Genomic DNA, 15,190 nt, shown 5'->3' on the forward strand with positions numbered 1-15,190 from the left:
TAAAAAGGAAATCTTTTTTTTTTTTTAAATCTCACTCAAATCATATATATTTGTCCGAAGTTTCAACGCTCCATGTTTGCTCAAAGGCCAGCGAAAGGGTAGCCATTGATCCTCTTTACTCTTTAGTTTACGACGAAAGCTTTTATATTTTCTCCAAACTTTTAACTTTTATTTCAAACGGCTTTGTCGTTTACAAATATTTTGCACAAAAACACAATTTTCAGAAAAAAATAAATTCAATCTAACATGCAACTTGAGATGTTTAAGATCATGGTGATCTAGCAATTAACTTAATTCCCTTCTTCGAGATGATTTTGTTGATCGTTGTTGTAAACAGGCTCTGGAGCCGATTGCTGCTCATGGATGTTCATTATGAAGTCATTGACTACGTTTTGAGCCATATTATTAGCTGCCATCTGCATTTGAGCTGCCTGTGGATTGCCACTAGGCTTGTTAGCTCCTCCTGCTTGCCCTAAATACCATTATACATAAACAGGGTCAGAAATCGCATGAATATAGTAAAAAAAGAAAGTCAAATGTTAAAGTCAGCTCGTGAAAGATATAACAGTATCTCGGGGCTTTAAAAAAAAAACTGTACATTCGTTTGTTTGGCCTGTAAAATTTCCTTCGTTTTCCAGGAAGAGAACTCGAGGGCCAATAGTTTTTTGTTTTTTTTTTTAATTTTCCATTTGAATGTTTATCCTCATGATTCAAGGAATTCCAGTTGCAAAGGGTTGCTGGGTCAATAAGTTGCTTTTTAGAATAAGTTGGTGATTATACTAACCTACATTACCGGCAGCAATGGCTTCTGATTTTCTCTTATGATGAAGCACGGCACAAACACCACCAATAACCCAGACAAGCACAAAAATTGGAATTGTGGTTCCAAGGATTACTGGTAACTTGCTCTTTTTCCTACCGCCGCTGCTTGAGGAACCGCCAGATCCAGATGTATCTACACTCGCTGTTTTACATGACTTACCGGAGACACACAAATTTGGATTGTCTGTCACACTGAAATTCAGACAATGAAAAAATATTGTGAATCACTGGACAAACAAAGCAGTTTTCTGGTATGATTTTATAAGCAAAATTTGTTTACTTACGTTAATTTTAACTTTTTATTCTTTGATATCGAGGAAGGAATTGTTCCACTCAAATCATTACCAGCCAAGTTCCTGAAGGAGGAAGAACGTTTTCAGTCGAGCTTCGAGAAATTACAAAAATGGAAAATTTGATAAAATGAGTGTCGACAAAACTCACAATTGTTTTAGATTAGGCAAGGTGCCAAGGAATTCTGGGATAGACCCGATTAGGCTGTTATTGTGCAAATCTCTGCAATCAAAAGAAAAGAAAATCTTAAAAACCAGATTAAACAAATTGGAATCCAAAAATTTAAATAATAAACTTGGTGCCATATATACAACTTACATTATCTCGAGGCTTGTCATCGAACTAAAATCAGGAAGAAAACCAGATAACCCAAAGCTACCGAGATACCTGAAAATTATTTAAACAAACCAAATGATATCATTGACCATCAAGCTTTCATGGAAAGCTATTTTCGGGTTAAAATTTAATGAACTCACAATGCTGTTACTCTGGGTGTGGAACCAGAAGTGCAATTGATCCAGTCCCATGAATATGGTGAAGGAAGACAAGGGTCGCCACCCCAGTCTTTCAGTACGTCAAATTCATCCTGCAGTGAGGCCAGTCCTTCCACTGGAATATAAAGCATGTGAATTGAAAAGCTTCAAATTTTCTTGTCTGGAAATGAGAAAGATATCAAGTGAGTTTATGCCTTAGGTACCAACCATCATCACTGTTGGTTCCATCTGTTAGTTCATCACTGACTGTAAAAACTTCCAGGGCATTGATAAGAGGGGGCAGTGTTGAATCGGGTGAGGCTGCCAAAGAGAAGGTGGTGTCGGAATTGGCAGTCAAGTTGTACAGGGTGATTTCTCCTGCTGTTCCATAGACTGGGATAAAGGGTTTGGAGTTAATCTTTCCATCTACGAGGAGCTGGAGCGATCTTTTCTGGGTTGAATCAAGTACCGAAGCTTCCGAATAATATATGTTCATGTAAACCGGAACTTTAGCTGTGGGAAGATTAGTCCCTAATTGTATGGATGTAGAAGTGTTGTCAGTGGCAAATGCATTTTGAAACAAGGCTCTAGGAGGGCTATCGTCTAAACTAACTTCAATGAATGTTTCATCACTTGTAAGAACTGTGAAATCGTCTCCCTTGACGGCTGGAACCCATATTCTATCGTAAAAATCATCGGTAGACCTAACAACACAGGAACATACATCATGAGATTTGTTAATTATGCAAGGTGAAAGAAAATCCAACAATCACATAAGTAAAAAGGGCAAAAACATTAACGTACCTAACGATTACTTCGGTACCATAAGCAACCCTCCTCCTTAACATCAAAGCACGATTCGAATCTGAATACCCATACATTTTGGAGTCCAAGTCCCGAACTTCAATGGCGGATATAAAGGGGACCATGTTAGGAAATGTCTGAGCTACGCATATGCTAATGGTATCCGTCTTCGTGACATAAATAGCCTCATAGGAAACAAGTTGGTCAGCTGAAGTCTCCACCGTAATCCAATGATTCCCATCAAAATGTAGATCAAATTTTGGAGGAGATGATTTCCCGTCATAGTTTCCATAAAAGAAATAGGCTCGGACAAGAACTTTAGATCCCTTTTCGGAATCAATATTGTAACAATTTTTCTTCCTGTCAGTGAATACCCTTAGAGTGGCCATCGGTTGATATATGGGTTTGCTAGATTGCAACTCTACAGATTCACCATGTTGAATGTAGAGGTCGTCTCCAACCCAACCAATAGAATAGTCATCACTGTAAGATTCAGATGATCCGCAATCGATGCTTACTGCAAGTCACACATGTAAACATTAATTCTAATATCAACAAAAACAACCACACAAAAACCAATAACACCATTACATATGTATATGTATATATATATAGTTGCTTTTTGTTCATGAAAATTAATAAAGTGAAACATTAGAAGAAAACAACTCACCATCAGCATTAAGTGTGGAAAATGCTGAAGCTGCTATGATGAGAAGTAAGAGATAGGTAGCCATGTCTAGAGTTGAGAGTTGACATGCAAAATTAAGGGGTTAATGGCCATTAAATAAGAGTACGTGAATGTTTAGTATAGGTTGACTACGACCGGGTCATAAGGCTAAAATATTCCAAAAGAATAAAATAAAAATAAGGTCGTGAGATTGTAATTAGACCGGTAAACATAAGCGATTGCTTGTGCCAGCGCATGGTTTGGTTTTGGATTCGGTGGAATTCCTTCCATCCATCATTATATTATCCGAATTAAGTCTATGCACTTGATTGTGTTTTGTTTCAATAGTGTACTTAAAATTAGACGTAGGTTAAGAACTCAGAATTTAATTCAATTAGTTGGGTGTAATTATTATTATTATTGCCGTTATTTTTTTTTATAATCCATTGAACTTCATACACATTTAAAGATTACCATGAATAAATTAAATTAAAATATGTTTTGACGCGTGAAGTAATCATTTCTGGAAATTTGGGATTGAATTTAGAAGAGTTTATACATTAAGCATTGACTTTGGAAGAGTTTACGATAGCAAGTCAATGCCTCGAAGTTGGGTTGTAAATGTAGAAAAGAGGCGTTGATTCCCTCCATTATTAGTAGGTAAAGGATAGCAAAGGGACAAGTTGCTATGACTCTGCTTGTATCGTTGCTTCTTGGGCAACTTCCAGCTTTGGATCAGTGAAACAAAAAAAGACGAAGGTTTTATATATATGTTGATTTCTAAGGCAATTACACTGCGAACATGAAAGCAAAGTCCACAATAAATTGAATGTTGACTAGCAGCAACTTCTGAATATTAAAAATGCTGTATCGACATATTTCCGCCAATTGCGATGAGTGTTACCGACTGTTTGACAAGAGACTGAGGGCATTAAGTTTGTAACTGATTAAGCTTTTTCTTGTAGTAGCATTATTTTTTTTACGAATAAAAATTCTTTCTTATTCAATTTTTTTTTTGCAAAGAGGTGCCTGAATATTGTAATTGGTATTCATATTTCAAGTAGATACGACTACACAAACAACAAAAATCTATATAATGCAAAATATTATTATGTAAAATACTAAATATTGAACTTTCAAAAAGAAAAATAGCCAAGGAAGAGGTTGAGTCTTTTAAGTTTTGAATACTTAAATTCGTGTTTTATCATGTATAACGCATGTGTGAATCTCCAATCCGACACAGTTTATGAGATTTGTTCGATTATTGTTAGTTCTACGTATGTTGTGCTTTATATTGGACATATGCTTGTACTCGTACCTAAAAATGTATTGTATAAATACTAAAGTCTCACGGGTCATGATGCACAATTGCATCAGTCTAGTTTTAACAATTTTCCCTTTAATAATTTGGGCCTCTTACCAAAATTCATGAGTCAAATTTGATGATGGGCTTATGCTCCTCACTCTATTACTACTCACGAGGGAGTTTACTTAACTATACCTTAGTTTAACATCTAATCTTAGCCATTAGCCGATAGTTATTGGCCCAGCTATCGCCCACTCAACAATTTTTTTACTGTGATGGTTTTTTTAACCAATAATTGATCAATTGTTTTCATTTGTTTTACTCTTTTCTAAAAGTTATATATGTCATCGTTATTACTATCCTGTTAACTTAGAAAAAAATCTTTTTTTTTCTTTCCAATAATTTACTCAAATAAATGAATGATTTTTTTTTCTTTCCAATAATTTACTCAAATAAATGAATGGTTCAACATATTGTTGTTGAGAAAGCAATTTAGAGGTAGAAAATAAATATATGGGCTGAAAAAGGAGAGAAAAGGAAACATCAATTCTTCCGTGCTTTTGTGGGGTTAACCCAACACCATAAACTCATGAACAAAGGTATATAAAATTAGCTAAAGTCCACGAATGTACAAAGAGCCCATAGAGAAAATTGCTTCGGCCTCATCTTATTTACGGACAAAGTTTCCACTACCCCATCAACAACACAAATCCCAACCAATATGATTTCAGTTTTGTCCCCACCGGGGATATGGCTGCCTAATGGGATTGGCAATTTGGCATTGCTCAATATGAAATACAATTTGACGAATTAATTCTTCCAAGTATGAAACTGAAAGGGTTTGTCAAAAGAAAGTGAAAGGGCAAATATGCAATATGCCGATATCCCATTCATACCAATTTCATAACTGCTAATGAAAATTGAAATACATGGAACCTGTGAGACAGATGGGTTTTGCAGTTATGTCTTTCAGGTAATTTTCTATATAGAGTATTAATGGAGTTGACTAACATTTCTAGATTCCATTGAGAGCAATTCAAGTGAATTCAAGATTTTCTAACTTGTACCAATGTGTCATATTTCCCAAAAAAAAAAACTATAAAAGATGTCTAAGAAATTTCATAGATTACTGGCGTACTCTCTCTCTAAACCCTCTCGTATGATCATTCAACTGGTTACATGAAACTCGGTGAAGTGCAGCCCTATATATGGCGAAACTCGGCAGTATAGCTTCGTCAGGAAAGCAATACTCTTGTGGTACAGACGCTCACTGCTTGGATCTTATTCCAATACTTGCTAAAATATCTTTGTTTTTCGATTTGTTGAACTGAAGGCAGTAGGAAACTCATTTCTTCTGGTCCTTGAGTTTACCAAAGATGTGAGCCTACTTAATTCCTTCACTGGTGCAGGTGATAGGGATGTATGTCGGGAAAGCTACAGTCGGGGTATTCATCATATGGTAACCACACCACTCCTTCATGGGCATTGATCTGAGTGGCGATTGCCATAGTCTCGTTACCAAATTGCCAACTGGGATCAATGTGGTTCCTGGAAAAATTTCAGTCACCATTCGCCGCTGGTTCCCAACAGTTTAAATTCGGTAGAGACCCATGCGATTACTTTCGGTCAGGAAAGATCAAAACCATTGAAATGTTCAACTCACTTAATGCCCTCTCTGAAGATGGAAGCTTATTGACAAAGCCTCCATGGCTCCTTTTAGCCATGTCAGTGTCATTTGGCCTACACTTCTTGATACTCTACATGCCATTCCTTGCTCAAGTATTTGGTATTTTCCCCTCAGCCTAAACGAATGGCTCCTTATAGCGGTTCTCATTCTAATCGACGAGGTTCTCAAATTCGTAGGCGGATATACATCTGGATTGCCCTATTCTGCTCCTACTAAAACATCAACGCAGAAAACCGATTGATTATTCTGAATTTAACCAACATTTACATACAATTTTCATAGACGTTCACTTGCTCTTCTTCTCACTTCATTTATCCATAAATTCTAGACTAGGGCAAAATCGAAAGTAAATTTTCCTGCTCTTTTCTTTCCCTAATTCCATTCTATTGGAAGGTATATTCTGGAAATAAACAACCATGCGGTTCCCAATAACACCAAATTACTTTTTAATTACAAAATTTTAAACATATTCCTTTTCAATCTTAATTTAGGATTTTACCAATAGCATACCGATTTCTGAATTGAACTCAAAGAAATCCTTCTAGCTAATCTCTAATAAACGCGGTTCGCATAAAAACACAACTTTGAAAGCGACTAGAACAGATGTTGTAACAATTGGCATTTCTACTTAAAACCTACACAAACTTAGAAAAAATGCAACAAAATTAGCGAAATTAAATTCCAAATTTCATTAAAATCTGCAATTCATGGCACGAATTACAAATCACCAAAGAAAACTACACGACCAAATTATAATTTCCAATAATCCCAATAGCACCCCTTAATTACAAGCCCTATCCCTAATCCTAAACTCAAACATTCTTGATAGCATGACAACAAGTCCAGATCCGCCAACATCGCTGAAAGATCTAATCCCTAAATCATTTAACCACCAAACCCATACAAAGTCCTGCCCTGCCTCTTCAGTGCATAAACCACATCCATAGCAGTCACAGTCTTCCTCCTCGCATGTTCGGTGTAGGTTACTGCATCACGAATCACGTTCTCCAAGAAGATCTTCAAAACCCCACGGGTTTCCTCGTAGATTAAACCGCTGATACGTTTGACGCCTCCTCTACGAGCCAAACGCCGAATTGCCGGTTTTGTGATACCCTGGATATTATCACGGAGAACCTTACGATGGCGCTTTGCTCCTCCCTTGCCCAGTCCCTTGCCTCCCTTTCCTCTTCCCGACATCTTCGAATCTTGAACTTGGATTGTAGCCTACGCTGTTTTTGAGGTTTGATTTGTTACACGGAATTCAAAAAGAAGGATCTTTTATTTATAGGAGAAGTTGGTAGGGATAGTGATCCGTGATGTGTCTTAACTATGAATTGTTGCCATTGATGAGTTAAAGTGGAGGGCTGAGATGAGGAGAAGCATCGACGCGGATCACTGACGTGGACTGTTTTAGCGGTTATTTTGAAACGCACATTACGGTTTTTGTGTTTCTTTTGTAGGTTGAAAAGTCGAGAAACAGTTCTTTAAGCGTAAACCAGGGAGCCATTTTTAATTGTTGGCCCAATAAGAAAGTCCTTTTAATAGCTTTGGGCCAAGATATATTACATGATCCAAGTGTAATTAGCAAGTTTGTACGTCATCGTTTTGGTTTTCTTCATAAAAAACCCAAAGCGGCAAAGCCCTCCTCCTCATCGTCTTCATCTTCAAACCCTACACCATTAACTCCCACCAAAAACCCTTACCTCTAACCTCCTATGGGGTTCTTCGACCTTAACATTCCATACACGGATTCCCCGCCGCAAAGCAAGGCGAATTCCACCGTCGCCAAATCCACCCGCATTAAAATTGTGATCAAAGCGATGGAGCTGGGCTACACGGGGATCGCCTACAACCGTACGATCAGGGGCGTCATGTCTGATCGCGACCGGTGCTCGATTCCTCTTCTTGGTCTCTCCTCTCTCCTCAATGTCGCCCCCTTTCTCTCCTCTTCCGTAAACTTCCACCGAGACCTCCTCGGGGTCCCTCGCTCCTCTCCTTTCCGCCAGTACACGCGCCTCACCGTCTGCATTGATACCGCGTCGCAGTCACAAGCTTTAAATTCGGGAAACCCGATATTGAAGACGTACGACATTGTTGCCGTTAGGCCGTTAAACCAAAATGCATTTGATCACGCTTGCGAAAAAGCCGAGGTCATTAATTGATTCAAATTTCAATGGAGAAAATTTTAAAGATATAGGTTTTAACTTTTATTTCTTTTTTGTGATTTAGGTGGATATAATTTCAATTGATTTCTCAGACAAGTTGCCGTTTCGATTGAAATTGCCTATGGTTAAAGCTGCTATTAAGGTTTGTTATTGACTTGATTTCTATACTCATTCAAAATTGAAATTTTGATTGTTTTAATGGATAATTTCATCTTGGGGTCTCGCAGCGTGGGATATATTTTGAAATAACATATTCTGATCTTATTGTGGATGTTCATCAAAGGAGGCAAATCATATCCAATGCTAAGGTGAGGAATCCATAGCTTGTTGCATTGTTTTTGAACGGTTGTTTCTTTCTTCTTCTTCTTCTTCTTTTTTTTTTTTTTGCTGTGTTCTAATAATTCATGTTTTTTAGCGCATTAAAATATAAATTTATAGCTGATGAAATGGTGATGAACTAGGATATGAACAATTGGTGAGTAGCAAGAATTGAGAGATTCAGTTATGATTTTTTAGTTGCTTTATAAGATGCAATTTTGGTTGGTCTAGATAGTAGTGGATGCTGTCAATGTGAACTAATTATCTGTAGCATACTGCTCCAGTTGCTGCTGGATTGGACTCGAGGAAAAAATGTCATGCTTTCTAGTGCTGCACCTTCTGTATGTGAAGTTAGAGGGCCTAATGATGTTGCAAACTTAGCATCTTTGCTTGGTCTCTCTATGGAACGAGCTAAAGCAGCTATTTCCAAAAATTGTAGGTATGCTAATTCACAGAACTTTGTAGTTTTTGCAAGGGCCGTAGTTAATGTCTTATTCTGTGTGGATCTCCTTTTGTTTCATCTTTCAGGAGCCTTTTGACCAATGCTTTGAGAAGAAAACACTTTTTCAAGGAGGTTATCAGAGTTGAAGCAGCATCCACCAGTCGGCAATCTGACTCTGAAATACCTTTGTATGCGGACTGGCTTAAGTGGGATCCCATCTCTAGTGGTGAAGGTGATTTACAGCTGGATGACATGGCGAAATCCTTTTGTGCCTCCACTAATGCATCAAAAACTGTGAAAGCCATTGATTTTGATTCTATTATTGACAAGATGCCATCACATGGCTTCCAAGTTAAGGATTTGATATCTGGAAGTGAGGCTTCCTTCCAGCCACAGACAGAAGTAAAAAGCTTTTTGTCTACTCCTCAGCCAATTGAGTTATCTGTTAGAACTAATCAGGCGTCTGAAAATTCCATCAAGCATGGGCTTTTTCCTGAAACAGATGATGCTACATTAGAAAATACATGTTCGGAACCTCTGACCTCTGCATTTGGGGATCCTCAAAAGTTAGACCTGGCAAGTTATGATACAAAAACTTCAACTGGTTCTGAAGAAGTCGTAACTGATACGGTCATGACTGAGAAAGAATTGGAGACTCGTAGTGCCTCAGATGCAGCATTTGGCTCTGTTGAAGCTGGAAACCAGGGTCTGCAATCCAAAAAGTGCTATGAGCAAAATTTTGTGTTACTAAATGAGAATGTGAATGATGGTCTAAATGCTGTAATGCTGAATGAGGATGTGATATCTCATCAGACATCTGCCATGGACATTGAACTGGATGCAGCTGCTTTAGAGATTTCTCCTCCATCTGAGTGCAGTAGTTTACCTCCTACTCAGGGCAGGGAGTCTAAGAGTTCTAAAGGTTCTTGTGTATTTTCAGGTGTGGAGACTATTAAGGTGGATGATATAGCAGTTGACATGGATAAGGAACCCCAGGAAACTACGGCTTCGTCCTTGAATAATATGTCTTCGCTTGAAAATATTTCAGAAAGAATGTCATTGAGGACTTCTGAAGATGATGCAGTTATTGCTGATCAAATTTCACTCCAGCAATCAGATGATGAGATGAGAGTTAAAGATAACTCCTTAGTGCCAAACCATGAAAACCAAGTGTTGTTAATGGAAGAGCAAAAGCTTGCTGAAGCTGATAGCAGTATGAATGATCTTGGCTCAGTCCTAAGTAATGAACCTTTGCATGAAACTGTCATCAAGAAAGAACCAACCACAATACTAAGGAATCCATTTCCAGAGTCCAATCCAAAGATGAAATTGAAAGTCCCCTCGTCAACCATGACTAATGAGATCCAAGAGGTGGCAATGGAATTGAAAAGGCGTGGAGAAGATGATAACAAAACTAATGATCCTACTTTAGGTCAGCGAATATCAGGTACTAGTATCAATGTATCAAAGTCAGATGGTTTTAGTTTTCTGTGTGCTTGATTGATTATTTTCTCCCAATCAACAGACTTTGCTTCTCCTTATCTGACTTCAAGTTGCCTATAAAATGCCAGGAAAGTCAAGAAGAAGACATAGGAATCATCATCACGCGCCCTTGTTTCCTTTACGGCGCAGCCTGTATCCTGTATCTTTCAAGAGGAAAGCAGCTCGAAAATCAGAGCGCAGGGTGAAGATGGAAGAACTTTAATTAATATGAGTGTGCATGGTTTAACCCTTTGCATTATTGAATACTATTTTTTCTTTCTTTTACGGTAAAACTTCTAATCTAGTGCTCTGTGGATGGGGCCTGAGTTAAATCCAGTTAATTTTAAGAATATGGATTTGGATGTTAATTTTTTGGGTATTAATCTTAACCAGTGCTTTTCTACTGCATTCCTAATTATGTTTTATACTTCGGCCCATCACATTGTTAAAACATTCCGTGGTGATGAAAGGTAACCCAATTTGCATTGAGCCAACGACTCTCCAACCTTAAAATAAATAAGTCACCTAAATACTGCTACTCAATTCAAGGTGCAGATATGGCAATTAGGGATATTATTAAATTTATTATTACTCCATAATTGGCACATTTTGCTTCATAATGTGTCCCACTCCATTATGAATGTTTAATTTTGAAAATGGATGCATCATGCATTTGTTCCTGTCTCATCTCACTCAATTTAAAAATATTTAAAATAATTCTTTAAAAAAATATTTAAACATAAAATATATGATTTTTTCTTGTTATTATATTTTTACCTTTTAATAATTTATATATACAAGGATACAATGGTAATTTTATATAGTAGAGTGGGTTGGGGCGGGGCAAATATTTACAATAATCATTCCATACTCGCTATCCAAAAAAAAAAAATCTGTTTCGCCTCACTTTGCATCCACTTTTGAAATAAAAATATCCGCTTTATTTAAAACGAATCGATTCGAATTTCATCTTATGGTTTGAATTTTAGCATTCTTAATTTATGATTATTTTAAATTGTGAAAAATGTAAAAGATTAACCTCAATTTGTGAAAATAGCAGCTAAATTATGCCCAAAAAGTGGCTAATCGTTACTGCTTAGACTCTAAATCAATTCCTACCATCATTATTGAGGTGGCTAGCTTCTTCCAAAGAGTATGGGGTTTCACTGTATTCGGCTCATGTTCTTGGCATCTTCCTGGACCCAGTTTATTTTTTAAAATTGCAACTTTGGTGTTTCTTTTTCTTGTAATTTGATGGGATTCATGAATCTAATTAATGTCATTTTTAAGATTATGATATGAATCAATTAAAGTGCAATTTAAAATTTTATTGTATGTGAGGAACTAGGTTTTAAATAACTTTAAAAAAACTTTGATCAGGAAAATAAACAACTCTTTTATTTAAAAAAAAAACACTAAAAAGACAACATCCCACATCACTTTTTCCCCCAATTTGCAATCCCAAAAACTCTGATGTTTCCCCCTTTTTATCACTCTTTATTACTAAGATTATTGTCCATTTGAGTAGTATATTCAAAGAAGAAAACTTTGGAGACAATGATGAATCTAAAGAAAAAGAAAAGAAAAAAAAGGTCAGAGTTTCATAGTACTTGCTTAATTGTTTATTATAATTTGGATAATGGGAACCTTGGATTCTTAATAACTTAATATTTTCAACGTCTTTTCCTAATGCAAAGGTCATACATAAACTTAGTGCGCAAACCACAGCCGCTTCCAGGGCCCGACAAAAACTAAACATCGCCGCCCTTCCCATCTCTAGGGGTTAATAGCCTTTAACTAAAGCAACATCTTGGTTCAAATTCTCATAAAACATCAACCTCGTCATTATCAACTAACACCAGCTGTGAATATGATAAGCAAAACACAGATGGTAATTTATATTACTTCTTTTTCTTTTCCTGCTTTCTGATTACATCCCAATATTGGTAAGGTTTGAAAAAGCTAAAAGAAACAACACTCTAGAGAAGCCTGGAAAAAGACTCGGAAAAAATTGGTGAGTTAAATGATTACTAGGGGATCGTGAAAGTAAGAAAAATCTTGTATAAAGATCCTTTTTTTTTCTTCTTTATGTTTACAGTCTAGTCGGTCATGGTGATGTAGTTAATAGTTATTCTCAATGGGAACAATATGTAAGCTGCATTTGTCTTGAGTTGGTTCTTTCTTTAAATTGGCGAACTGTTTTCATCCACCTGAAATTGTCTCTATCCTTTGTACTATATCTTGTGATTCACAAGAGTGGAAGTTTCAATTCATTCCCCTTTTATTATTTATCCTGCATTTTTATTCCTATTGGAGACTACTTGAGATTGAATAAAGGTAATATAGTTGACACTATATTACAAATGAGTTGAGAAGTTTGAGATGGTTAGTTGCCATTTATAAAGTTCACTCTTGGATAAGCCTTGGAATTCCATACAATAAATAATGTGATCAATCATATTTACAAACACCTATTTGAAGCTGAAAAAGACTTCTAATATTGCATCAAATATATATATAAAGCAAAAGAAGAAAAAGTTCTAAAATTTTCCACACTAAAATATATAGAAGAAATCAGGATCAACTGATGATCCTTTTTAAAACAATTAAGGATTAATAAGATTTGCAGAGAGTGAATCCAGAAAATTGACCCAATTCTCATCATCATCTTCTTCATGATGTCCACCAATGTGGATGTGGTGGCTCCATTCAACTTGAGCAACATCCTTTTCAATTTCTTCATTCCTTGCAAACCGTCCTCGGATTCTTGGCCTGCTGTCTGCCAATGTTTTCCTACATGTATACTGCCAAAAAAAAAAAAGAAAGATATTCATCAGCAAATGACTGCTGAGTCAAGCAGTATATCTAACATTATTGCATGATCATATCTTTGTATTAATCTTACAAAGACCGTACGTGAAAATGCATGCATGTAGGCATAAACGTATATTCATTATGTTTACTTCGTTTGATGATATATATGAGATAATTTCGAGATAGAGAAGAAAAATAACAGATGCTGGATTTGCATACTTACATAAATTAGTTTTACAAAATCAATGGAACAATTATTTATATATAATGTACATAGGGGATTCTTGACTTCTTTTTGTATGGATGGTACCAGAAACAAAAAAAGTGTTTTTTCTTTTTTGTTCTTTCACAAAATTGAATGTGGCAGACATCAAAAGGCATCATATAACCAGGAGGAACATAGCCATCATGCTTTTAATATATTAATTAATATTACACAGTAGATTTTTGCTTTTCTAGAGGGGGCTGGGGAGGAGGGGGTGATAGTATTTTTATTATTGAAGTACTTTTTAGTTAAGTTGCGAGCAACATTGGGATTAGATTTTATTCAGAGAATACCAATAATAGAGAGAGTTTTAGATTATCATATATACATATTTATACACCTCTATGTTATTTTGAATATGCTAGCAAAAAGGACTCATTCAACATGCATGCTAGAAACTTAACATGATAAAACTCCAATTCAATTGACTCTAGAAACTTGGACATTCGTACACAACTAACTAGAATGGAATGCTACACATTTTGATTTGTTAACTATATTATTATAAAGTTATAATTAAGATTAAGCGTAAAGACAGACCTTGATTTTCTTGGTGAAGTTCCTCAGGTTTCTTTTGGATCGGTATCTTTCAATCCTTTCTTTCTTTTCCTCAGGACTGTAGCGGTACGTTCTGTTCATTCCTTCAATTATGTCATTCGCACTGCTCTCAGTCGACAATGGACTCTCCGACCGCCGACCGCCACTCTGCCGCCCCTATCCCCACCCATTAAACCAAGTAAAGTTAATCAATATGTTTTTGAAGGGTTAATTTGCGCCTTCAGGCTGGCTATAACATAAACTAATTACCTGCTCCAAATCACCGGTGCTAAAAGCTCTCCTAACCGGACCGGAACCAGAGTCAACAAACTCGCTAAGGCTTGAGGTAAAGTAACAAGGAAACCCTTTGTTTTGAAGGGAATGGCTACTGACGCTCCTCTGCAAGAAACCCTGTTTCTGGGTGCAGCAACTCAATTGCGAACTCGGCGAGTTGTAACTCCCGCTACTGCTGCTGCTGCTGCTGCTGCCGCTGCTGTGAATCGCCTCGCTTACCAAGTCGTATGACTCGGCCACTGTGAGTTGATTTAGCGGACATAATGGGAAGTTTAACGGCGATGTCATGACGTCGGGAGACGTCAGGGAGTCTCTCAGAAACTCCGAGGAGGAGCGTGGGAATGTTGGGTATCCAAACATAGCGCGTGGACACGGGAAGGATTCAGATTGACTAAATTGAGTGCTTTTTTTTTTTTAAAGCCTAAAGAAATGAAGAAAGGAGTGGACTGGAGATGGAGAGAGCAGAGGCTCCAAAGCTGTTATTTATAACGAGCCAAGACAGATGGACATGGAAGATGACGTCAGCTTATATGCGTTAGGCGTTGACTTTGTTTATTAGGAAAATAATATATTTATTTTAGGATGGTCAAATTCTTCTATTAGTCCCTATATAGTATATACTCAGTAAACTTTGATTGGTAATTTTAGTTTTTATATTTTATGAATTGGTTAGATTTAGTCCTTATACTTTTCAAATTTTAACATTTCAATTCGATTCAAATGGTAGCAATTAAGTCTATTTGATTGATTGTTATTCTTGTCCTATTCATAAAATTATAAATTTAATCCATATTTTTTAATTGAATCATTCCTATTCTCTTAT

At 36.6% G+C, this 15,190-nt stretch overlaps 4 protein-coding genes across 4 annotated transcripts; 1 reads left to right on the forward strand and 3 right to left on the reverse strand.

Moving 5' to 3' along the window:
* Positions 1-140: 140 nt before the first annotated feature.
* LOC105765868 (probable LRR receptor-like serine/threonine-protein kinase At1g05700) lies at positions 141-3,129 on the reverse strand. Its single transcript, XM_012585130.2, has 9 exons — positions 3,061-3,129; positions 2,391-2,907; positions 1,815-2,290; positions 1,590-1,722; positions 1,432-1,500; positions 1,264-1,335; positions 1,107-1,178; positions 785-1,014; positions 141-472 (listed from the first exon to the last, which is right to left on the reverse strand). Exons 1-9 carry the CDS (start codon positions 3,122-3,124, stop codon positions 291-293), a joined length of 1,815 nt encoding a protein of 604 aa, XP_012440584.1. The 5' UTR covers positions 3,125-3,129; the 3' UTR covers positions 141-290.
* A 3,586-nt stretch (positions 3,130-6,715) lies between these two features.
* LOC105767841 (histone H4) lies at positions 6,716-7,314 on the reverse strand. Its single transcript, XM_012587417.2, has one exon. It carries the CDS (start codon positions 7,245-7,247, stop codon positions 6,936-6,938), a length of 312 nt encoding a protein of 103 aa, XP_012442871.1. The 5' UTR covers positions 7,248-7,314; the 3' UTR covers positions 6,716-6,935.
* A 273-nt stretch (positions 7,315-7,587) lies between these two features.
* Positions 7,588-10,865, forward strand: LOC105767838 (protein GAMETOPHYTE DEFECTIVE 1). The gene is made up of 6 exons (XM_012587413.2): positions 7,588-8,200; positions 8,280-8,357; positions 8,443-8,523; positions 8,818-8,972; positions 9,062-10,422; positions 10,547-10,865. The coding sequence occupies exons 1-6, from the start codon at positions 7,766-7,768 to the stop codon at positions 10,678-10,680; spliced, it is 2,244 nt and encodes a 747-aa protein (XP_012442867.1). The 5' UTR covers positions 7,588-7,765; the 3' UTR covers positions 10,681-10,865.
* Positions 10,866-12,869: 2,004 nt separating this feature from the next.
* LOC105767840 (zinc finger protein CONSTANS-LIKE 1) lies at positions 12,870-14,801 on the reverse strand. The gene is made up of 3 exons (XM_012587415.2): positions 14,344-14,801; positions 14,077-14,250; positions 12,870-13,261 (listed from the first exon to the last, which is right to left on the reverse strand). Exons 1-3 carry the CDS (start codon positions 14,725-14,727, stop codon positions 13,064-13,066), a joined length of 756 nt encoding a protein of 251 aa, XP_012442869.1. The 5' UTR covers positions 14,728-14,801; the 3' UTR covers positions 12,870-13,063.
* Between the last annotated feature and the right edge of the window lie 389 nt (positions 14,802-15,190).

This window comes from Gossypium raimondii, chromosome 5 (assembly GCF_025698545.1).
Source record: "Gossypium raimondii isolate GPD5lz chromosome 5, ASM2569854v1, whole genome shotgun sequence".
Taxonomy (NCBI): Eukaryota; Viridiplantae; Streptophyta; class Magnoliopsida; order Malvales; family Malvaceae; genus Gossypium; species Gossypium raimondii.

Excerpts from the sequence above, each read along its gene's own strand:
- LOC105767838 (XM_012587413.2), top strand. The coding sequence starts at position 7,766 with ATGGGGTTCTTCGACCTTAACATTCCATACACGGATTCCCCGCCGCAA. Across the intron at positions 8,524-8,817 it reads AAATCATATCCAATGCTAAG|TTGCTGCTGGATTGGACTCG; the intron begins GTGAGGAATCCA and ends ATACTGCTCCAG. Across the intron at positions 10,423-10,546 it reads TTTAGGTCAGCGAATATCAG|GAAAGTCAAGAAGAAGACAT; the intron begins GTACTAGTATCA and ends ATAAAATGCCAG.
- LOC105767840 (XM_012587415.2), bottom strand. The coding sequence starts at position 14,727 with ATGTTTGGATACCCAACATTCCCACGCTCCTCCTCGGAGTTTCTGAGA. Across the intron at positions 14,251-14,343 it reads GCACCGGTGATTTGGAGCAG|GGGCGGCAGAGTGGCGGTCG; the intron begins GTAATTAGTTTA and ends GGGTGGGGATAG. Across the intron at positions 13,262-14,076 it reads ACTTCACCAAGAAAATCAAG|TATACATGTAGGAAAACATT; the intron begins GTCTGTCTTTAC and ends TTTTTTTGGCAG.
- LOC105767841 (XM_012587417.2), bottom strand. The coding sequence starts at position 7,247 with ATGTCGGGAAGAGGAAAGGGAGGCAAGGGACTGGGCAAGGGAGGAGCA.
- LOC105765868 (XM_012585130.2), bottom strand. The coding sequence starts at position 3,124 with ATGGCTACCTATCTCTTACTTCTCATCATAGCAGCTTCAGCATTTTCC. Across the intron at positions 2,908-3,060 it reads TTCCACACTTAATGCTGATG|TAAGCATCGATTGCGGATCA; the intron begins GTGAGTTGTTTT and ends TGTGACTTGCAG. Across the intron at positions 1,015-1,106 it reads AATAAAAAGTTAAAATTAAC|TGTGACAGACAATCCAAATT; the intron begins GTAAGTAAACAA and ends TCTGAATTTCAG.